This window comes from Cyrtonyx montezumae, unplaced genomic scaffold (assembly GCF_038088225.1).
Source record: "Cyrtonyx montezumae isolate F1298 unplaced genomic scaffold, pur_monq_1.0 scaffold_36, whole genome shotgun sequence".
NCBI classification, from domain to species: domain Eukaryota; kingdom Metazoa; phylum Chordata; class Aves; order Galliformes; family Odontophoridae; genus Cyrtonyx; species Cyrtonyx montezumae.
In genome coordinates, this window is record NW_027072041.1 from 1,112,301 (window position 1) to 1,136,869 (window position 24,569).

Below are 24,569 nucleotides of genomic sequence, written 5' to 3' on the forward strand. Positions count from 1 at the left end.
TCTGTGATTCTATGTGTATGAATGGGCCTGGACTGTTATTTCACCTTAGTCCACACCAAGTGGATTGGTGAATCTAGTCAGTTCCCCTCCCTGCTAGGACACATCAATGCAACCCCTACAGTTCTTATTTCCCCCTTTCCTATTTATCTAATGCTTCTGTTAAAATTAGGTGCATTTTAATCTACTTTTATTCTATCCCCAAAAGCTCCCCATTCTATCCCAGGCAGGCTACACACTTAGACGAGTCCCACATCATTCAGTCGTGCGGTCTTCTAGGACACTGCACTGCCTCACCTCCTTCAGGGCTGGCATCACCATCTCAATCAATGTATATGTAATAGGTATGGTATACTCGGTACCACGAGCTCTTCCCCACGACCCGAGGTCCGCGCCTCGCGTCGAGTGCTCCGCCAGCAAAAGGCTGAGCGGGCACGGGAAGCCCGGCCCGACGCATCGCCCACCCCGGGGAAGTCGGGCGGCAGGCGGGAAGCGAGGGCGGGGCGCGGCCCGGCCGTCCTTGAGGGCGGTGGAGGCGGCCTGCCCCCGCCCCGTCCCTCCTGAGGCCGGCGGCGGCGCTCCGTTCTTCCGAGCTCCCTGGTGAGTGCGGCGCTTGGTGGGGCTGCCGCGCCCGCCCGTTCCCCTCTCGCTCGGCCCTGAGCCGCCCGCCCTTCCTCCCCGCGGCGCCGAGATCTGGCGGCCGCGGGCTGTGGCGGCGTAGACCCGCCCTGGCGGCAAGCGGGCGGGGTGCGGCCATCCTGCGGCCCAGGCCGCGCTGCGAGGCAGCCTGCCCCCGCGGGACGGCCGCTTGACGGCTTTGGCCTTGTGGGTTAACGTTCGGTGTGGGAGAGGGCACCGCGTGCACAGGGAAAGGACAAGCCGGCCAAAAGCGTGCGGTGCGGTTGGGCAAGGCGCAGGAAGGATGGAGGAAAGACACGGCGGGGTGGGAGCAGCAGGGGCACGGATAAGGCTGCGCTAAGGTGAGGTTCTGCCTTCGTGGCGCACGCGGCGGGTGTGGGTGCTCGGATGCGGGGAGCGCCCGCGGAGGATGAAGCGCATATGCGCGCAGCTGTGCAGGGGCTGTGCTCTGCTCCGGCCTCTCTGACCCACACAGCCCTCCGGCACTGCCTGCTGTATTGCTGCATTTCATAGCTCCGCCGTAGCACTCTCTCATTTACTAACTGGATGTTGTACTTTGATGTTTAGTTTCCACCTCTGAAGCTGGTGCACCTGTGAGAAGGGGGAAAGAGCAGAGATCTGGACTTCAGTACGCCTTAGTGTAAGCAGGAAACTTGATCTGCAACAGGATTCTTTCACCATAAACATGGAATTGAATTAATATCTGTGAGCCCTCTGTGCTACTGACATTTTTCAGGCTGGCTGGTTACAAATCTGTAATACCAAGGGTGTGGAAGACTACCCCAGGGGCAGATATTAACAGTGGGATGTTCTGTTTGTAATGCTTTGCTTTAAAGCAATGGTGCTTCATCAGAATGTCCTAATAAACTTCTGTGGGTTGTTGTTTCTTCAGAGGACATAGGGAGAACTTAATGCATATAAGGTGGGAAATATAACTCTTATGCACTCCAGGTTTTTTATACATGTGGAGTTATTTGAAAAATTGTCAGTATTTTACTGATCCTGGGCTTTGTGAGACAGAGAAGATTCCCGCGTAGAGATTTTCAGTATGTGACGGAGTTCACACACTTCCTTACAGCAGTGTATTGCAGAGAATACAATGCACAGAAGTGCTGAGCCAAAGGCTTTCGGTCTTTCAATCTTAATTTCTAGTCATATGATGTTTGTAATTTGACCCTTGCCTCCTCTCTTGATTCTTTTGAATTCAGTATTAGCCAGTGAATGATGCACCCCCACTTTGATATTTCTAATTAAGCTTTTCTTGTAATTATGGAAAAGCTTATGTGATTATTGGAGAAAATCACAGAATAAATAACAATATTTAAATTGTAAGCATAGAAGGAAATTTATTTTGCTAGTATTCTTTAACCACGTATTCTCACTGTGGACTTTTACCATGTAATAGCTGGAAATTTTCTCCCTACCTGCAGTAATGATTTATGTCAAATTACTGAATGGTTCAGAGTTGCAGAGTGGTCTCTTTCCCCCTCAGAAGCTGTGAGGAGGTAGAGATGAGTCTTTGTTTGCCCTGTTTGTGTGAATAGAAGGTAAGAATTTTTGAGGGTTCTTGCCTTCAGTGTTGCCTGTGGAGTGGCTATAGCTATAGCTAAGAACATTCCTCTAGATATTTGGACTGTTGCCATAGACACTGGGGCACTGAATAATTTTAGGGCAAGAACTCCAGAATCTTGCAAAATACTGTTTTGGTTTTTTTTTCTTTTTGTCCTAGTCTTCCTGTGGAAAACTGTTCTAAAAAAAAATTAAAAATGTTTTGTTGAAACTTCATTTGGTTCCTCTGGGATTGTGGCTAGTAAGCTCTGGTAATGGCTGGTTGGAATTGATGAAACGTTGTTAGATACACAGTTGTTCTGCTGCCTGCAGTCTGAAAACAAGGGTTTTTGAAAATTTCATTTGTCTGGATGAACAGTCAAATAATCCTGAAATTTTAGGCTGGATATCTATTTACGAGAGATCTCTTGCAGTATTTTCAGAGTGCAAATTGCAATGGTTTGAAGAATTTGGACATTATCCTGATGGTGCCAGATCAGTTTCACAACATTAATAACTCTTTCATCAATTCTTCATCCTTCCACCTGCACATTTTTGATTATTCTGAAGATGTTATCTTTTCTCACGGAAGAAGTCCAATAGGTCCAGAAGCAGCAGTTCACAGAACTAAAATGGTACTGTAGTGAGAAGAGGGCTATTTGACAATACTTCTAGTTTGTTTTCTCTCCTCACACAGTTATCCTTGCAACCTTCACATGAGGTTTTTGTAACAAACAGACCAGTAATAAACTGTCTTTTTTAATCCTGCATTCCGAAATTGAAACTAAATTTTGGGCTAAGCTTTTTTGCGTGCTTACAGAACTCTGTATTTCCAGCAGTCTTGCAGTGCTTCAGCTTATTGCTGGGAACATGCTTCTACATATGCATCTGGATATTTATTTGTTTGTTTGTTTGTACTAACACCGAAAGCTAATTCTTGGTTAAAGCTAGTCCATGCTGCGTTTTTATTAATGAATAGTTAGGACTGTCTGTGTAGGGGAAATGAGCAACAGATTTGTGCAGAGGTAGGAAATAGGTTCATGTTGCTCTTTAAGGGGAAAAAAATATTGAAAGAATCAATTTTCAATGTACTATAATCTCAAAGTAAGCTTTCCTATATTCTTAAGTGTAACAATGCTTGTTTTCCTGCAGGAGAAATTTAGTCTCTAGTTTTAACTAGGACACTGACTGGTGAGTCTGCTGACACAGCATTCCCTTAACACCCTTGCCTGCTTAATTAGGGTCTGGATTTTGTTAACTGTATGGTTAGATTGCATTCTGGAGGCTGTCTGAAGATACTAGATAACATATACTTGCCTGGATCATCAAAAGCTGATTAGATGTATGCAGGGGAAGTGTTTAAACAATTCTCCTAAGGAAACTGGCAGCCCGTGGTGTGGACAGGTTCACTCTTCTCTGGGTGGAGAACTGGCTGGAGGGCCGTGCCCAGAGGGTAGTGGTTAATGGAGTTAAGTCCAGCTGGCGTCCTGTAACGAGTGGTGTCCCCCAAGGGTCAGTTTTGGGGCCCATCTTGTTTAATATCTTTATTGATGACCTAGACGAGGGAATTGAGTGTACCCTCAGTAAGTTTGCAGATGACACAAAGCTGGGAGGATGTGTCAAACTGCCTGAGGGTAGGGAGGCCCTTCAGAGGGATTTGGATAGGCTGAACAGCTGGGCTGAGCAAAATGGGATGAGGTTCAATAAGACCAAGTGCCGGGTCCTGCACTTTGGCCACAATAACCCCATGCAATGCTATAGGCTTGGGGCAGAATGGCTTGAAGAATGTAGAGAGGAAAAGGACCTGGGGGTGTTGGTTGATGCTCGGCTCAACATGAGCCGGCAGTGTGCCCAGGTGGCCAAGAAGGCCAACAGCATCCTGGCCTGTATTAGAAATAGTGTAGCCAGCAGGAGCAGGGGGGTGATCATCCCCCTGTACTCAGCTCTGGTACGGCCGCACCTCGAGTACTGTGTTCAGTTTTGGGCCCCTCACTACAAGAAGGACATTGAGGCCCTGGAGCGTGTTCAGAGAAGGGCAACAAAACTGGTGAGGGGTCTGGAGCACAAGTCTTATGAGGAGCGGCTGAGGGAGCTGGGATTGTTTAGTCTGGAGAAGAGGAGGCTCAGAGGAGACCTTATTGCACTCTACCACTTCCTGAAGGGGGGTTGTGGTGAGGAGGGGGTGGGCCTCTTCTCCCTGATAAGTAATGACAGGACGAGAGGGAATGGCCACAAGTTGCGCCGGGGAAGATTTAGATTAGACCTGAGGAAGCATTTCTTTTCTGAAAGAGTGGTCAGGCACTGGAATGGCCTGCCTAGGGAGGTGGTTGAGGCACCATCCCTAGCGCTGTTCAAGAAGCGTTTAGATGAGGTGCTAAAGGACTTAATTTAGTAGTTGGGTAGAGATAGTGATAGGAGGATGGTTGGACTAGATGATCTTATAGGTCCTTTCCAACCTTATGAACTTATGAACTTATTCCTCGAGCAAAAGGTGTGCTGTGGTAAGTGAGAGAGGAGGAGGTGGCTTTCCAGAGGGATGGCTTGAGGGAATTTGTTATCTTGAAAGTGGACGTATCTCAACTTTCAACCTACTTGGAGCTGGAGTTTCTGTAAAAAGATGAAGGCTTGATTTCACGAACACAATCTCTGAACTAAATGTTCAGTTCCTCTACAAGCACAGCTCTGAACAGTGCTGTTAACATAGTGAAGTTCTCAGGATGTTTTGTGATAGACAATGAAATATATCATTTGTAGGAATACACACTTCATACTGTGCTTGAAGTGTTGCACGCTGTGGTTTTGAAAATATATGCACTTTAGTGTTGCAGTCAAAGTTTTAGATATCATGAGGAAGCAATAAAGTCAGCAATTCAGGGTCTCACTTGTGTTCCAGGACAAAGTTCCTTTTGAGTCTTCACATTGAAATGGGCTCCCTGAAACATTGTGCAGAGGGTGTTTTAAGTAAACTCTGCAGATTGCTGCATTTTCTTCCAGTGCACAAAAGTGTCATGGTTCATACCAGCAGAATAGTTTCTCAGCTGTCAAAAAGTTAGTGGATTTTTCTTTACGGATCTGTGTAACTTCAGTGTTCAATGCGTGCAGCACTGTATGGTTCTTATACAGTGGCCTTATCTGTCACAGGTAGAGCAAATGTTTAACAGTAAGAGCTTTTCTAATCAGAACAAGAAACCTGTGTTTATTATAGCTGTAGTTGTACTCATCTGTTCTGTGTGCATACAAATGTAATTATAGCTAGATACAGTACAAAACAAGACTCTGCTTGTTCTAGTAGCTGTATTGAACTCTATCCAAATGCTGGGGCATTTCATTTTTTTTAAAAATAAATACTGTGCTAACAAAAACATTTTTCTTAAGCAACTTGGGTTTTTTCAACTTTTTTTTTCTACCACACAAATATGTGTTTATTTTTTTTTCCCTAAACTGACTTGAATTTTGAATGGATTTATGTTCTGAAGTGTTACTGCTGCAAATGCCTGACTCATACTAAAGAGGCTGTCTTTCCATATCAATCATGGAGACTTCTGGCAATGTGCTTAAAATATCTTTTTCAATCAGGATAGGTTTATACAGAACATGTTGCAGTTCCGACGTGAATGAAGTTCCCTATCTGCTGAGAGATCACAGAACCACAAGGTGATGTGGGGTGCAAGAGAACTTAAAAGAATATACGGCTCTAACATGGGCAAGAATACTTTCCATGCTCTTCCATTTTCCAGATCTTGATTCTTGTCTAGGAGATCTGTAACTTAGGAAAATTGAAAGTTAAATCATCAACACTTTCAATTAAGTGGAAATTGAAAGTGTTGATGATTCAGCTTTCAGTTAAGGCCATTACTGAGCAGACTGTGAAACAATAAGTAGTGCTATTTAAATTGCAGACACTTTCTATTAGGGAACAAAGCAATAACCCTAGGTGTAAGGAGTTCTCTTCAGTGGTACATAATTCTTAGTAATGTTAGAAATGGCATGCTCAGTATTGTCTTGATGGATTTACAGCTCAGTAATCTGCTGCTTTGCAGCAGCTCCTCTTAGGTTTTTACATCCATGTCAATCAATTGAGTAGGCAAAACTATAAATATCTTGAACTGGCTGGAGATAGAACAGTTATCACAACTGTTGATGCAGATGGTACAGATGTGGTCAGGTTGAGCATGGCTAGTATGTGCTGCTGCACCCATGTTTGATTCATATGCCTTCTGCCTTTTTCCTGTTGCAGTGTTGTAGCTAACCTTTTCCCAGTTTTCAATTGGAAGTTTCTTAATGGATTCCCATCATCCTTGCAGTTCTAAGGACCTCCTCAATTGCATTTAGTGAGTTTAACCACTCTAGAGTCCTGTGCTCAACTTAAACTGCCCAATTGATGATTCTGTGCTAGCTTGTTTTTCTCACTGGTAACTGAATTTACAAGCTGCCCAGGGAAAAGAGCTTTAAGTAATTGAAGTCTACTTTATTCAGTCAAACCATTAGATAATTGAGTTTTATGAACTGATGGTTAAAATCATAGAATCCTGGAGTGGCATGCCTTTGAAAGGAACTTAAAAGATCATGTGTTGAGCCAATTCCCTGCATTTTTTTTTAATGGTTCATCATGAGTTCATATAGTGTGGAGCATGCCTTCGACCCCTTTGGCTCAACTGGTCTGATTCTGTCCCCCTTCCAGCACCTTGTGCAGCTCCAGCTTCTCACTGGCAAGGCAGCAAGAGGAGCAGAAAAGGCTTTCATTCCATGCAAGCACCACTCAGCAACAACTGAAACATCAGTATGGTATAAGCATTGTTTTTCTCTTAAATGCAAAACACAGAAACATACCACTGTGAATGACTCTATCCCTGCTGAAGCTAGGACAGTGTACCTACTGAGATGGTCATCCAATGATGAGGTCTACCACAGAGATTTGCATGCAGTTTACAACCCATTCTTCCACTAGTCTGTTGTTGCAAGGAAATGTCTCATCTACCATGGTGAATACCGAGTTTACTGATCAGCTCAATGCAGGTGGAGTGAGGATGATGTACACATATTTTGCAAGTGCGAATGCTTTGTTAAGAGTATCACAATCCAAAGTTTTGTTGCTGCAGAGATTTGACCACTCCTGTGTTATATCCAGAAGAACTTTAAGAGCAGTTGTTTTAGCTAAGAATTCATTCTTCGGAAGGGCAAATGTTATGTGCATGAAAAACAGCTTCCATGTTTTATATTTGGAAAGCTGTGACCTAGTCTAAATAAATTTTCCCTTCTTGGTATTCATGGTTTCCATGCTGGTGCTTAGAATCTTTCTGCATTTCTGCTTCCGTGGGGGAGGGAGTTCTTGAGCTGGGATACAGAACAGCCTGAAAACACCTCCTGAGAGGAGCTGATGTGCAGTCTATGGGAAAATTGTAAATATACTGCAATGGGATGTGAACGCAGGTGGCACAGTGCTGAGCAACTACATCAGTGTGTAGCACACTGAATGGGTAACAGTATTAATAATGAAAGAGTTTAGATTTAAAGGTGTTCAGCATAATGTAAACCAGTTCCTGTGTTTGCAGGTCTGTGTTAGTTGGCACAGGAAACACTAAAGTTGTGGTTCATCTAGTTCACTTTATATAAATCATACAACTCTTGAAAAGGCTCAGGTAATGCGAATATGTGTCCTAGCAGATGATAAGGTATTTGAAGGGGAATGTACAAAGAAAGTAATGTTGCTATTTCAGAAGATTATGATTGATGGATGTGAAATTTACCATACTGCAAAATGGCAGATTTTTATATGTAGTGCCTAAACACTGAGCATCCTTATTCCAGATTCACCATCAAGTGTGTAGTCACAGAGACTTGGATTTTATGAGGCAGAAGAAAGCTCCTCAAAGACCCAACAGTTTTTACACAAGTCGTTGGAATTGTGGAGTTTTTCTCTCTTATGATACTTCTGTTACCTTTGTCTTTTTTCTCCTCCTAAGAGCTTCTCTTGATAGTTTTCCCTTATAAATAAGGAGAAGAAAAATATTCATATATTTCTCCGTGTTTGCCTGAAGTTATTTCTGCTATGACTCTTCTGGTGTTTGGCCACCAGTGTGACATTACATATGCTTGTGCTCTGAAATCTGATTCTCTAAAATCACCTATTTTCTTAGCTGTCCATTCCACTGCACATTTATATAGTCTTAAAGATGCTAAATTGAAGAATAGCTTCCTTTCGCTCTGCAAAGCAGTCTGAAGGGAAATATATTTTACTTCCCTTCTGATCCATTTTTTTAAATCAGTTGTGTGAAGCTGCTGAAGTCATAGGATAGTATCCAAAATTGTGCGGAGGTGGAGGAATGGGTGTCTAGGTCTGTCTAGTGATACCCAGGTGTAGGCTGCAGTTAATGCTGTCCTCCAAAGCCAGGAGGGACATGGCTTGTGTGAGTGAGGCTGTTACCGTGAGAAATTGGTTCATTTTCAGTTCTGCCTTCCTGAGGTTGAGCATGCAGAACCCTGTTTCAGATGTGACGTCTGTGCAAACAGTTTGGAGGCCATCAGGCAGCAGATCAAGCACTTTCTTCAGTAAGAATGTTCAGCTATTGCTGTGGGCAAGCATTGTGACTCCTGTGTACTGAGCCAGTGTTGGGCGGACAGGTGCTTGCTAACCTCATTGCATATTTACATTTCAGTGCAGGCAAAAATGAATAAATACTCTGTGTTGCAATCTCAAGTTAATCTGTATCCACTGCAGTGATTACTTCAGGCAGGCTGGTGGCCTTCTGTGTTGGAATGTGTGGGCAAAGGAAGAGCAACTGATGTCATCTACTTGGACTTGTGCAAACCCTTCAATACGGGCTCACGCCACATTCTTATCCCTAATTTGGTGGGATATGCATTTAAAGGGTGAACTATTTGATGGAGAATGGGTGGATGGTTGCAGGCAGAGGACTTGGTAATGGCTCTATGTCTAGGTGGACGTTGGTGATGAGTAGTGTCACCCAGAGTTCTGTCCTGGGATGAGGTTGTCGATATTTTCATCAGAGACCTAGGTAATGGGATGGAGTGCACCATCAGCAAGTTGCTTATGACAACTAACCTATGAAGAAAGGTTGAGGGAGCTGGGCTTCTTCGGCCTGAAGAAAAGGCTTTAGGGAAACCTTGATGTGACCTTTCAGTATCAAAGAGACCTTGTAGATGGGAAAGAGACTGACTTTTTACATGGTCTGATAGTGATAGGACAAGAGAGAAGTGTAAACTAAAAAAAGAGGAGGTTTAGATTAGATGTTGGGAGGAAACTCCCCTTACAGGGTGATGAGGCACTGGCACAACTGTTCAGAGAAGCTCTGGGTGCCCCATCCCTGAAGATGTTTAAGGCCAGGCTAGGTGGGCCCTGGGCAGCTTGATCCAGTGAGTAACAATACTGCCCACAGCAGAGTGTTGAAATTACATGATATTTAAGATCCCTTCCAAGTCAAGCCATTCTAGGGTTCATTGTATGATTGTATCTTTTTTTTTTTGGTGGACTTGACCTGTGAAGTATTGCCTCCTCACAACTTCTGGGCTGGTCAGCAACTTGAATGCAGTGCTTTGGATGCTTTGTTTATGATTTATTTGAGAGTAATAGACTGTTCATGGATTTGTGCTGTGAAATTTGTTGCAGCATTGTTAAGAATTTGATATTTATTCTGTGTACTTTATTCTTGCTTGGGGCTCTATGGAGCTTGCAAGATTGTAAGTTGTTTGTGTCACTGTGACCAGGCAGGATAAGAGGACATGCATGTTAGCCTTGGTGACCGTGCAGTTTGACATCTTTGTTTAACTGACTGATGATGGTAAAAAGTCAGTAATGTGTGATTGAGTTGTGTAGGTTGTCAAGACATTGGCTTAAGTAAGAAATGTTATTGGCACAATTTATACTTAGATAAAAGTATGTCAGCTCAGTACAATGGAGTCATTATGGTTGTTTTGAAGTAATGATCTCCTGCTTTATCTATCAGGCTTTTTCATGAGAAATGAGTATGTATGAAATAAAGTTCACAGCTTGGAAGGTGGAAAGTAAAACTCATTTGGATCATGTTGTGCAAGCAGAGAAAGGAAGCAGTTCATTTTAATCATGCTTAGTCCAAGGAGCGTTGAAGTTGTTTTAGAATATGAATATCGGTGTGATTCATAGCAGTGAAGAAGGCAACCAAAAGTTGGTTAGATTGCATGAGGGACTGGTATCTACAAAGCTGGGAAAAGGAATCTCAGGAAGTGACTTGTAGTTGGGAATGTGAGAGGTGATATGTTAGTCTCACTTATTTCATGACAGGACAAATTCAAACATGTTTCAACTGGAATTTTACAGCAGTACAGGCTCCAGTGCAAAAAGTAAATGGTCTTTGGCCTTATACAAGGACAAAAACACCCAAAGTCATTCCATATTGCAGGGAAATGAAAATAAGTTGTCTGTGAATGCTACGGAGCAAGCACTTTTTTTTTTTTTTGTTTTGTTTTGTTTGTTTGTTTTCCTGAAAGAAGGAAGCTTCTGTGAATTTCCAAGTACAGATGTTTGTAGTCTATAGCAAACAGACAAATTAAGACAACTTCAGTTGTCTTAATGGTTGCAGTCTGCTCACTTTCCTACCTTTCTAACTTCCATTCAGCATTTTCTCTAGAGGTTTCCCTTGTTTTATGTGACACAATACTGTACATTTTCCTTTGTTAGACAATTTATTAATACTTTATTCCCCAGACCTTCATTTTTCCTTGTCCCTCCATTTGACAAGATCTCTTGTTGTGATCTTGAAAATCTGTGAGATGTAATTTGTACTGGACTGCTTTAAGAATCCTGCACAAGAGACAGAACACCTCCTATGAGGATAGACTGGGAGCTGGGGCTGTGCAGCCTGGAAAAGACAGGGCTCTGGGGGTAGACTTGAGAGTAGCTGCTCAGTATGTAGAGAGGCGGAAAGGGACAGACTCTTTAGCAGGGTCTGCTGTGATAGGACAAAGGGGAATGGTTTCAGACTAAAGGAGGGGAGATTTAGATTCGATATAAGGAAAACGTTTGTTATGATCATAGTGGTGAAGTACTTAACAGGTTGCCTAGAGATCTAATGACTGCTCGATCTCTGGAGATGCTCAAGGCTAGTCTGGATCAAGCTATGATGTTAGCTGTAGGTGTCCATGCTCATTGCAGAGCAGTTTGATTAGATGACTTTTAAAGATCCCTTCCTACTCAAATGATTCCATATTTCTCCATGTATTTGTATTTCCTAAGAAGTCAATGAGAACTGATGGATGAAATAAACTAATTCAGCCTTCAACCTGACATTAACACAACGCATTACTAGCAAGTGCTGGTCTTTGTGCAGCCATTTGTACCAGTCTAGAAGGCCTGTCAGGGTGGTGCATTTCATGCTGTTTTTTTGTTGTTTGTTTGAAAAACTGAGACAAAGGGAGATAATGTTACTTGTAAGAAGACAGGGGCAGTGCTGTGTGAAAGCAGCAACTGATCTAGTTAATCATGTTGCCTGGCAGAGGGGGGAACCCGTCCTTTTTGTCAAATCACTGATTTGTTCTCAGGCATGAGTCCCCAAAAGAGCTTTGGATAGAATTCAGGTGTTAGTGTCCTAGGAACTGTTTCAGTAGGCAGTTTGCATGCATCTAAACTTTTCTGAAGATTGAGATATTTTTTTACTGTGAATTCAGGACCTTCTGCGTTCTTTGGCCTTGATACTGGAAATAATCATGGACACTTTAACTTGTGTAAGTGAATGTTAAATGTCCTAGATCCTAGTGGAATATTCTGCCCACTGAACTATTAGAATAGCCACAAAAAAGAGATTTCAGACTGAAATGGTATTTGCAATGGAGTCAGCCTTAATTTTCTTCTTGTGGGACTCAAATCTTGCTGATGTCAAGAGAACTCCCTGTTTCTCAGATGTTCAGATAGAGTTAGTAATCTTACAGTGTAACTCTTTCTAGCTTAAATAAAATCATGTTTCTGTTTGGTTGAATTATGTTAATTTTTAATTTTGAATGCAAATGACTTGTCTGTTTAGCTTTTGACTACTGCCACTTCAGGAACAAGATCATGTTGTAGTTGTGACTGGATCACAGAAGCAGAAAGGGTTGTTTGGAAGTATCTCTAAGAAGATAGTAGTGCAGACAATGTCAGTGCAGACATTGAACTTCCTTGATAAGCCATGTGGTGCATCTTAAATGTTTACAGTGCTCTTACTGTCCTGCACACCTTTTATCTCTGAGGACTTACTGCAAGCGGATTATAGGGCAAGGGCACCACTAATACAGGCTGTGCTGTACCTTTTAGTCTGGCATAGGCTTTGCACATACATGAACAGATATTTTGTAGGGCTTGGAATGTGTCTTACACATGGGATAGACGTGATGAAAATAGCTCTAATTTTTTTTTTCTTTTGTATTTTAGGGACACAAGGTGTCTTTAATAACCATGAACAACCCTTTTGAACGGATTGTGGAGCCATTAGATGCTAAAGAGCCTCTGAAGAAGTTCTTTAATCTGAGCAAGTTGGAAGATGTGAGATACGGTACGTTGACAACATAGAGAAAGCATTTGGTTAGCTATCGTGAGCGGTACCAGAGATGCTGCAACACTGGATGATAGTGAATCTATGACTGTACAGTCATGGAGAAAACTGTGAATTCAGAAGATAGTTCTTGAAAACAAAAAAGGCAGAATTTGTTTCTGGAAAGGTAGAATTACAGAAGTACTGACGAGTTGATGATATTACTTTTCTCAATGTGTTGTGTGTGCAAACTACATGTTGCAGTCATGTATTTTCAAAGTGAATAAGGAGGGCTAGCCAGATCTAAGTTTTCACTCTGCAACTGCGAAAGGCTGGAAACAGCCTGACAGCTCATGCCACTGTCTTAGAAAGCCAGTATCTATAGCTTATAGCTGCTTGTGTGGAGTGATCTTTCAAAGAAAAAACAAGTGATTGATTAGGAAAATTTTGGGAATTTGGGATTTTGTTTGAATATTAAATGCATATGCATTGCAAGCTCAGATACTGTGTACACGAGGAATGAATTAACGCTGGGCTTGGTCTCTGGAAAGCAAAGAAGAGTCTTAAGAAACAGGCAAATGCGTGTATGTTATTAGCATTGACTTATTTCAAAATCCCAAGAGGGATAAGCTGCATGTTCTGTTAAGAAATAAAAGGGTGAAATTCTCACAGTCCAGCAGAGAGATGGAGTAACATACCACTTGAGTTTGGTGGTGGTGGTGAATTACCAACCAACAAAAAAAAACATAAATGCAAGTGATTCTAAGTTATTAGGTGATTTCTGTGTCTTTGGGACCCTGGATAGAATGTTACAACAGACTTCTCAGTTTTTTTAATAGAAATATTTATAGAGAGGATCTCAAAACATTATTGCAGATAAGATTTTATTTTTATTTCATGCCCATTACTTGCAATAGGGGCTATCAGAACTATTCTAGTCTTTTGTAATATCTCACATGTACAAGGATTAATCTAAAATTTATTTTGTTGACTTGTGATATCAGGGGCAGATGTTAGTGGTATGGCAGTAGAGGTTGAATCTTCCCACCAATATTCCCTTCTTTTGCATTTTGTTGCCATGCAGCAAATGGCAGCAGAGGGGATGGTCTGACAGAATGGTGTCTGACATGGAAGTGCAGGTGAAGCAAAGATGTGTCACTGAATTCCTCCATGTGTAAAACACTGAACCCATTGACATTCATTGGTGCTTTTTGAACACTTATGGGCACCAAATAGTGGACGTGAGCACAGCAAGGTGATGTGTTTCAGCAGTTGCAACAGTGATGTTGAAAGGCAAGCCACGTTCTGAACGGGCTCAGGCTTGCACAGCTGGCACACCATGAAATGAAGAGCATCTTGAACAGGTCATCCATGGGAATTGGCGGATTGCATCCCAGGAAGCTGGGTACAGAGCTGAATATCAGATCCAGTACACTGGGGACAGTGGTATCGATACTGCAATATCACAGAGTTTGTGGCGGGTGGGTCCCAGGATTACTCAGACAGGAATGGAAAGAGCACTGTTAGCAAGTCTATCAGGACAAATTTTACCAGTATTGTGATGAAAGTTAACAGTTTCCTGGATCACATTAGCAGTGACAAGATGTAGCGTCACTTATATAAGCCAAAGTCAAAATGGCACCATGAAGGTGTGGGATGTGATTTGCCTGTAGAAGAAAAACGTTCAAGAAGTTTTTTCTAGTGCATTTATACACTGCTTATTTATTATCTCTTACCCATGCAGCACGTCTGCCGTTTTCTATTCGAGTCATCTTGGAAGCAGCAGTTCGTAACTGTGATGAGTTCCTAGTGAAAAAGCAAGATGTTGAGAATATTCTCAACTGGAAAGTGATGCAATGCAAGAATGTTGAAGTGCCGTTTAAGCCTGCCCGAGTTATTCTGCAGGATTTCACGTGAGTCTAATGCTCTCCAAAGCTAACAAGAGGGGTTCTTGAAACTGCGGGAGTACTCAGCTTTGGATGGAGGGGGTGAGCTGAAAGAAATAATGGCAGTGAAATGCTGGGAGGGACTATGTTCAGGTTTCCTGGAGGTTATAATGCAAACAGCTCTTGGGGAGGCAAATACTTGTAGTAAAAGCGTAGGTGAAGTACCTTTGAGATGCAGAATTAAATATCTTCATGAAATTCTTCAAAAATGAAGAGAAAATAAGATGGATATTTTGCATACAAATGAAGAAATTTGGATTTAAGAGATCTTGATGTTATTTTTTCTGCTTCTTTTTATCTTTTTTAGTTGATTTTTTTGAGGGGCTTTTGCATTTAATATTTTGAACTTCTCAATTCTCATTTATAAGACACATCATCCATTCAGTTTGGAGAAGATCTCTGGGGAGACCTTATTGCTCTCTGTAACTACCTGAAAGGAAGGTGTAGTGAGCTGGGGATTGGCCTCTTCTCTTTTGTAACTGGTGATAGGACTAGAAGGAATGGCTTCGAGTTGTACCAGAGGAGATTTAGACTGAGTGTTAGGAAACACTTCTTCAAAAGAGTGGTGAGACTCTGGAATGGGCTGCCCACCGAGGTGGTGGAGTCACAGACCATGGAGATGTTCAAGGAGCAGTTAGACATTGTGTTGAGGAACATGGTTTAGAGGGAAATATTGGTGGTAGGTGTATGGTTGGACTGGATGTTCTTTGTAGGTCTTTTCCAACCTTGGTGAGTCTACATTTCTTTACTTTCTATTCTGAATCACTATCCAAATATTTTTGAAGACTTTTGAAAAAAACGAATGTCTACTTTTCCCCGAAAATGTCAGTTGAGATTCCTATCTGATGGACTCTGAAACTGGACCCTTCTGTTGCAGTGGTGGTAATCTCCATATGTTAGTCTGTACCTGATAGATGTGGAAAGTAAATTTGCAGGTGAAACAGTAACTTCTGACTGTTTTTAGTAGTGCTTCTGACGTGAAAGTCCACTTTACTTTGTACCTTTGTCCTGTACCTTTGTACAGAAGCAGAGATTTCAGTTCTGTGTAAACCTGGTGCTGCTAAGCTGTCACTTTATTTTTCAGAACTGTAATGTATCTTACCTGTCATACTTACTGTTTTGCATTTTCTCAAAAGCCTGGCCACATGCTGGAGGCTCAATACAGCTCAACTTTTGAAGATGTTTGGAAAACTAGCAGAGCTTCAATTAAAAAAAAAAAAAAAGTGCTGATTAGCTAGAGTATTATTTTTGTCTGTTGGCTGTTGCTAACCGTAAGGAGTACAGAGAAAACCAGTTTACAAGAAGACTTTGTTCCATTTGTTAACTGCTTTTCTTTCTTACTTCTTTCTCTCCAGCTGAGTTATAAAAATTTTGCTTTAATCCTGCAGAGCAGCTGTAGTCATAAGCAGGCTTTTGAACATGCTTCTGTGAGGGAGCTTTTAGAAAATGGATCCTTTGGCAGCCTACAGAAGTCATGTAACAATTACATTCATAGGTCATGGATTAGGATTATTGAATTTACTAGATCTCACTGTTCTGCAATTAATGCTGAGTTCCTCTAAGTATACAGATGAGCATTGTCTCTGTTTCTTTTCAGTTGCCTGAGGTTCGTAAGTTGGTAAATAAATCTTCCTCTGACCTGCTTCCACCCCTGCCCTGGGATGGATGGTGCAAATCCATCCGTAATGCATCATCTGCTATTTTCCATGATGTATGCATATTCTGGGACAGAAATACCCGCTTCAGGCTGCTGAGTATCAACTACTAATAGTGTGAGTGCTAGATAATGTGGAGCCTTTTCTGCTTGGAGAAGAGAAGGCTTGGAGGGGGTGTATCTTGTCAGTGTATGTAAGTACCTGGATGGAGGGTGCAAAGAGAATGGAGAGAAGCTCTTTCCAGCAGTGCCAGTGATAGACAGAAAGCAGTGGGCACAAAATGAAAAACAAGAGGTTCCCTCTGAACATGAGGAAAAGCTTTTTTACATTTATGCCAGGAGAGGCTGCAGATTTTCTATTCTTGGAGTTACGCAGAAGCTTGGGCAGCCTGCTGTAGATACTCCTGCTTGAGAAGGGTGGTTGGACGAGAGGACCCACAGCCCAAAGTTTCTGACACCTCAACCATGATTCTTCCTGGAGCATTTCTGCTATATTTTAAAAGTTTAATAGCATTCTTATAATCAGGAGTTTAGAACAAATTCTTGCTACTTGGGGCTATTGTTACAGAAGCTTCTTCTTTGTGAGATACCAAATTATGTTAACTGTTATCGGCACATCACAGACTTTTTTTTTTGTCTCAGCAAGTAGCACAATTGTACATAGATATGCGAAAGGGTTTCCCACTTCTGAAGAAAGAGGTGTTCTGCAGTCATGTCCTATGTTCTTTAAGAAGTCTGATACCCTGCTCTGCCAGTAAAACTAGCAGAAGGTGCAAGGGTCTTTTCAAATTAGGGAGAATATTCTCCTGCATTTTACAAACTTTGGAAGTGATGGTCTTTGCTCTGAAATCAGCTGGAAAAAACGTAGCAGAGAATGGAGGGACTCCACCTGCCTCAAACCTTTTATTTTTGTTTTATTTTTCTTCAAAGCATACTGCAAAGAAGAAAAGAACAGCAAAAGAATAAAAACAAATTCGAGGTCCAGAAGGAATGCTGAATTGATCTGTTTTTTTCTAGGCTCCCAGCCATACGTATTATGGTCCTCAATGAACTTGGATGAATTTCGGTTTTAGTTTTTCACTGTTATAGCATTCAGAGTGTGGATGCAGTTCTGTCTCCTGTTCTTCTGAATTCATTTTCCTAAGAACACTGTCTCTGTAGTAGTGTAATGACCCCAAGACAGGGTGAGGCCACGGTTTGCTTCCTACGTGGCTGTAGGTGTCTCTTCTGAATTTCAGGACTTGGGCTGAATTTGATTTGCTTTTTTTTGTTCTTCAGATTGTTTCATACTGCCTAATTATCTTCTATTATAGTGGCGTACCTGCTGTTGTTGACTTTGCTGCAATGCGTGACGCTGTGAAGAAACTTGGTGGGGACCCAGAAAAAATCAATCCTATCTGTCCTGCTGATCTAGTGATAGATCATTCCATCCAGGTTGATTTTAACAGGCGGTAAGGATACAGAACATATCTTCTCTACAGTTAGTGAGTAAGCTGGTAATGTAACTGGTGATATTCTAAGCGTTTGAACTGTAACATTTTAGAAACTGAGAAGTGATGAAGTTAAAGCATTGCATCAGTTACTGTGAACAAAATGGAAATTTTATTCTTTCCATAGCGCATTTCTCAGCAGCTCAAGCCAGGACTGAACGTTAATAGAAACAGGCTCAGTCCAGACCTGTGGTGATCACAGTTTTCCATAATAATACTGCATTAGAATTAGTTGTTCAGAAATAGCTTTTTTCCACTTGCACTTTTTGGCCTTGTGAAGCTTTCTGGGAAGGGCAGGGGCAAGGCTGTCTTCTTTCTTCCTTATTTCATGTAAGAGTAGGCCTGAGCTGCCCTGTCTCATCTGTTTGCTGGTTCTCTGCCTGCACAGAAAAGACCAGAAGGCATTGTTTCATAAAACTTCTAGAAGTGTAGGAAAGAAGCATAATGCAAGCCAATCCTGCATGCACTACAGGCAGGCAAATGCTCACTAGACTCTCAGTTAAATCTAAGACCTCTTACAGAGGGTTCCTTTTACTCTTCATATGTAAACATGAGCTACCAGAATACTCTTTGAAATGGATCCTGCCATTGCGTGGATCTTGGTAATTTTCTTCTGTGTACCAAACTTCTTAAATTTGTTGGTCTACAATTGCCTTGCCTGCAAAAATACTCTGTATTTGTAGTCCTCTGTAAGAGATAGTTTTGAAGCAGGCCTCTTAAGTTTCAGCAAAAAAGAATAAGAAGTAGAATTTGAAGAACACGAAGAACATAAAGAACATTTTATAAGTGCCTCTGCAGAATAAAAATACAGAACTGCTGAGCAGAGATGTAACACAGAACTCGTTTCAGAGCAGAGTGTTGACGGAGTTTTTAAATGTAACCTCTTTCTTCCTTCCATATTGTTACAAATTTACAAAAGAAAACAAGTTTCAGCCATCTGTATGAAATGCGTAATACTGCTAAGATTTAAACTTCTTAAATAGTATGAACAAGATTGATTATGCTTGTTTTGCTGCTGTGATGACATTTAATGTTGACCAGTCTCGGCTTTTAAATTAGCTAATAACTCTACTTTTACCCTTTGGGGCATATCTGACCATACATAAATATCAGGTGGACCCTTTTGATCGTGACAGCTAATTATTTTCACTTGCAGATCAGACAGCTTGCAAAAGAATCAGGATTTGGAATTTGAAAGGAACAGAGAAAGGTTTGAGTTCTTGAAGGTACTGGAATAGTTAATCTTACTTGCATGACCAAAGATGGAACAAACATAAATTCTTCCAGTGCTCACATTTGTTAAAAACTTTTGACTTTACTTTTTGTTTCAGTGGGGCTCTCAGGCTTTTAAAAACATGAGGATCATTCCACCAGGCTCTGGGATCATCCACCAAGTGAACCTGGAATACTTAGCAAGAGTGGTGATGGATCAGGATGGCTACTACTATCCAGACAGTGTGGTGGGCACTGACTCGCACACCACCATGGTTGATGGCTTGGGAGTGCTTGGCTGGGGTACGTGCAGTAGCTCATAGTGGATAGTCTTTTGGCTGATCAGTATTCTTTAGAACAATCTATGTGCTTCAAAATTATAGACTCATAGGGTGGTTTGGGTTAGGAAGGGACCTTAAGAATTGGTTAGTTCCTGCCCCATTTCCATGGACTGGGAACAACCTATACCTTTGAGTCTAGTAAGCTTTCCTTCCTATAAAACAACTTTTATGCTTTTGGTTGATAACAGATAGTTACAATTCATTTCACAAGCAGCACACCATTGTTCTTAGCCATGTCAGCGGCTTTGTTCTTTTCTTATTCATGGCATGGTTAAGTCATTAAATGTTTACATCGCTTACTGTGAAATCCAAGTTCCCTTGGAGTGAATTAACTTATATTTATCTAATATCCCATCTGATGGCTAAGGATCAGGGCTAGAAGTATGAAACTGAGGCCTAACCTTGAAAAAAAACCCTCAGCCTTGCAAGAACTGAGGAGGATAAATGTCTGTTCACAGAGGTCTCAGCACTGTTTTACTGTGTGCCTTCTCTTGCCTTAAATCGAGCCATCATAAAATACTTATGGGTTTATTTGACATTTCTGTGTTTTTAGTTTAGTCTGATGGTTTAGTTCTGTTGCTTCCAGGTGTTGGTGGCATTGAAGCAGAAGCGGTGATGTTGGGCCAGCCAATCAGCATGGTGCTTCCAGAAGTGGTTGGCTATAAGCTGCTAGGAAATCCTCAGCCACTAGTAACATCCACTGACATTGTGCTCACCATTACCAAGGTAATGAAGATGCTTTTTTTTTTTTTTTTTTTTTGCTATTATTGCTTAAAACTGCTTGCACTCTTACGACAAGAGGCACTGTGCTGCTGCATACTTAGGACCCCTGCGTATACTTCCATGTAGTTGTTTTGTTCAGTAAGATTTACTGCTCTGATTGGAATCAGCTACCCAAATTTTCTAAGCAAATCTGTTTCCCAAAATCTGGATAAAATAGAGCAGAGGGCTGGTACCTGATGGCCTGTTTAATTCCTCATGTGTAGGCCTATTTTGAAACAGCAGTATTTGTGCAAAGTTCTGGTTCTTTTTTCATCTCAAAATAAATGGAATGGCTCTCTTTTGAAGGCTTCACTTAGAATGAAGCAGTGTAGAAGCTGAAAACAGTAAGTGCTGCAGCCTGATGTCTGTGATTTGCGGGCATTTTGCCCACATGCTCATAATATGTTTATTCGCTCTGTGGCTTGTGACTGAATTGAGAGTATTACTGAGTCAGTAGTAATGTTGAGTTGGAGCTCAGCAGTCTGGTAGATATGTTCATCATGGCTTGCTGGCACTAGAGAGGACCTCCACCTGGTATAAGGTTTTTGTTTGTTTGTTCGTTTGTTTTTTTACTTCATCCAAATGTTGTATGGTTTCAGACATTTGCAGTTTGATTTCTGTGCTTGTGGAGGTAGCTGTTCTTGTTCCTCTGTTTGCAAGGGTTCAGTAGTGCAAAAGCACATTCTGTTTTCTCCTTGAAGAGTCAAGTTAAGGTAAACAATTATTCGAAGATAGACACTAGTTTAAGTGAGGGGGAGATCACATTCAGAGGTAACACAGCATCCCTGTGTTTTATACAGCTTTATGTCCTTCTTTTTCTAATATAGTTCATATAGTTTCCTACTTTAAAATCTCTTGATACCTATTGATGACATCGTTACTGTATTTTTATAACAGCATCTTCGCCAAGTTGGAGTTGTGGGTAAATTTGTGGAGTTTTTTGGTCCTGGTGTAGCCCAGCTGTCAATTGCTGACCGAGCCACCATTGCCAATATGTGTCCAGAGTATGGAGCAACAGCTGCCTATTTCCCAGTGGATGATATTAGCATTGGGTACCTGGTGCAAACAGGTGAGTTACAAGAAGAGACATGAATTAAAGGCATAGAAAGCCAAAATCTGTGTGGTGTAGTCAAGAACAGAAAGGTGGAGCCTTTGTAAGCTTGAAGTTTTTATCACATATTTTTATCATGTATTTGCTTATTTAGCTTGTTTCTTCCTCTAAGTGTATATATTTAGAGCAAAGTTTTAGGTTGTCTTTTAACTGTTTGCTTAGCCATCCTTGAATGTGGGCTGTCCAGATTACAGTCAGGAACCTAAACTGAGCTTTTGTTCAGCAAAAGCCACCAAGTCTGTTCAGTTACTTTGTTTCTAGTGAGTCCCTAATAGGTGTGTTGAGAGAGTCCTTTTGTGCGCTGTCATGTAGTAGTTCTCAGTTCCGCTTGTTTGGTTTTTTGTGGTTTTTTTTCCTATATCTGGCTTTCACCTTAGGCCGTGATAAGGAGAAAGTTCTGTGCACAAAAAAGTATCTTGAGGCTGTGGGAATGCTGAGGGATTTCAAGAACTCCTCTCAGGATCCAGACTTCACACAGGTTAGAAATCACTGTCCTTCAGCTCCTTTTTTAATGGCCTGCCCTATCTTAATATGACTGTTGTCGTTTTTTTGTTGTTGTTTTGTTTTTTAAATAAACTAAAACAAATCAAGGTACTCCTTCTCCTTCTGTTCTCTTGACTTTATCTCTACAGCTGTCTTATTCCACTGGGTTCTGAATTGAGCCAGGTGGCTGAGTCTCCAGATGTAAAAACTTGGTTGTCAGTATAGACTAGCTGTCAGCTGAACTCTAGCTGGAGTTACTGGTTCCACGTAGTTTTGAGAACTCTGGTCCAGAAATGAACAAAGCTCTTGAAGACAATGCATATGTGTTCTCTGTAGGCTTTGTCTCTGAACAGATAGCCAGTGTCACTTGAGTCTTCAAGAAGGGCAAGAAGGAGTATCTGGGGATCTACCAGCCAGCCTCGCCTCTTTCCCAGAAAAGTGATGCAACAGCTTGTTCTGGATGCCATCTCCAGACAGTAGGAAGAGAAGAATGTTAACAGGAGTAGTTAGCATGAGGGAGGTCGTGCTTGACCAACCTAGTGGCCTTCTATGATGTCCTTACTGGCTGGGTGGATGTGGGGAGAGCAGTGGATGTAGTCTGCCTTGATTTCAGCAAGGCATTTGACACTGTCTCCCACAGCATCCTTATAATAAAGCTGAGGAGGTGTGGAATAGATGAGTGGACGATCAGGTGGGTTGAGAACTGGCTGACTGACAGAGCTCAGAAGGTTATGATCGGTGGTGCAGAGTCCAGTTGGAGGCCTGTACTTAGCAGTGTTCCTCAGGGGTTGGTGCTGGGTCTGGTCCTGTTGAACGTCTTCATCAGTGACCTTGATGAGGGGATACAGTCCACCCTCAGCAAGTTTGCTGATGATATAAAGCTGGGAGGTATGACTGACATACCAGAAGGCTGTGCTGCCATTCAGTGAGACCTGGACAGGCTGGAGAGCTGGGCAAGAAGGAACTGGATGAGGTTTAACAAGAGCAAATGTAGAGTCTTGTACTTGGGGAGGAATAACCGCATGCACCGGTACATTTTGGGAGGTGACCTGATGGGGAGGAGTCCAGTGGAGGGACACAGAGATGATAATGGGCCTGGAACACCTCTCTCATGAGGAAAGGCTGAGAGACCTGGGTCTTTTCAGCCTTGAAGACTTGGGGGGATCTGATCCACATCTATAAATATCTAAGAAGTGGGAAGCAAAATGATGAGGCTGGACTCTTCTCGGCAGTGTGTGGCAATAGGACATGGAAAAATGGCCACAAACTGAAGCATAGGAAGCTCTGCACAAATGTGTGTGGGAACTCCTTCCCAGTGCAGTGACGGAGCAGTGGCACAGCTGCACAGAGAGGTGGTGGAGTCTCCTTCTCTGGAGACGTTCCAGACCCGCCTGGACGCCTACCTGTGCAACCTGGGCTAGGGAGCTGCTGTGGCAGGGGGTTGGACTCCATGATCTCTAGAGGTCCCTTCCAACCCCTACAATTCTCTGATTCTGTGATAAGGAGACTTAGAAGCTTTGTTGTCTAACTGCATACCAAATAAACTTTTCTATGCAACAAAATCAAAGCAACTCAAGAATAGCCCCAGTTTTGAACCTTACCTTCACTTTTACATGCTTATTAAAGAAGAGTCATTAAAATAGAAAGAAACACTATAAAAGTGAAGTTGAAATGTGGATGGGGAATAAGAAACTATGATAATCTCTTGTGTTTCCCAATAGACTCTGAATATTTTCCCTGGGCTGCACATAAATAGTTTGTTCTGGTTTAAGCCAGTATCAGGATTTATCTGCAGTATTGTTTCCTGAAAAGGATCCTGCTGCTAGCATGTGAAAGAACGTAATTTTCTAAACCATCTGTATTGTTGTTGATCCCCTCACACACTGAGTTTTCAATGACTGGACTACTTTTGAGAGCCGCACCTGGGAGCTAGCAGGGTCTCAGTGTAGAACTGTTCCTTCTTTTCTGATCTTCCCCGTCTCATATGTCTCTGATAATGTCTACAAACATATCGGTGCGCAGATTTAGCATTACTTCAGAAGTGAAGTGAATCACATCTGTGGTTTAACTGGTTTCAGCTTGTCATAAGTGCTAACACCTCTCTTACTGATTAGGTTGTTGAGTTGGATCTTCATACTGTTGTGCCTTGCTGCAGTGGACCAAAAAGACCCCAGGACAAAGTTGCAGTGTCGGATATGAAGAAGGACTTTGAGACTTGTCTGGGAGCAAAGGTGACTGGGAACATCTGGGTCTACAAACTAATGTGTGCTTCTGAAAACAGTTTAGGAACTACATTCCGGAGTTAACTAGTTTGGTTCTTTCTTTCCTATTGAGAAGTGAATGAAAGTGTTTGAATGCAGTATAGGAAATAACATCAGTGTTCCTTTTGTATGTTATTTCACCTGAAGCTGTTATTATCCTACTAAAGTATAGTTCCTTCTGATTTTAGAACAGTCTGCAGCCTAATGCAGGTTCAGTGTGTGATGGGGATCTCTTTGAAAAGCTACGTTGGGTATTGTTGTAGTTTGGACAAAGTAGCTACTGCACTGGACTGTGTGATGACTCGCCAGCTCTACATCAGAGCTTGCAAAGTGTGTTAAGACTTGACCTCTGCAAAGCAGTTCTGCGTTTACTACACAGGCTAGATTCAGCTGTTCAGAACTTCTGTCTCTTTCACACTGATGTTGAGGACTGAAAAGACATTTAGAGAATTAAATACTTCTTTATACATTATCCAATCAAAAACAGTCCTTGAATGAAAAGCAAAATTTTAGTTTGAATTACTATGCATAGTCTTGTAATGTAAGCTTACAAAATCAATTTGAATCCTTACTTCATATGATTTCCCTCTCTGATAACCTGATACAGTAATTATACCTGCTAAACA

The 24,569-nt window shown here is 41.9% G+C and overlaps 1 protein-coding gene across 2 annotated transcripts in view; it reads left to right on the forward strand.

Moving 5' to 3' along the window:
- The first annotated feature begins 570 nt into the window (after positions 1–570).
- ACO1 (aconitase 1) overlaps positions 571–24,569 on the forward strand; it is a 38,153-nt gene continuing 14,154 nt past the window's right edge. Inside the window, exons 1-10 of one of the 2 annotated variants that reach the window (XM_065745654.1) lie at positions 571–597; positions 12,584–12,704; positions 14,428–14,596; positions 17,597–17,734; positions 18,930–18,999; positions 19,105–19,288; positions 19,913–20,052; positions 20,986–21,157; positions 21,577–21,677; positions 23,797–23,913. In XM_065745654.1, coding sequence (XP_065601726.1) covers positions 12,608–12,704; positions 14,428–14,596; positions 17,597–17,734; positions 18,930–18,999; positions 19,105–19,288; positions 19,913–20,052; positions 20,986–21,157; positions 21,577–21,677; positions 23,797–23,913 — 1,188 coding nt within the window. In that variant the 5' untranslated portion in view covers positions 571–597; positions 12,584–12,607. Of the gene's footprint in view, positions 598–1,258; positions 1,277–12,583; positions 12,705–14,427; positions 14,597–17,596; positions 17,735–18,929; positions 19,000–19,104; positions 19,289–19,912; positions 20,053–20,985; positions 21,158–21,576; positions 21,678–23,796; positions 23,914–24,569 lie in introns of those variants that run through there. The other variant, XM_065745655.1, reaches the window with a different exon arrangement.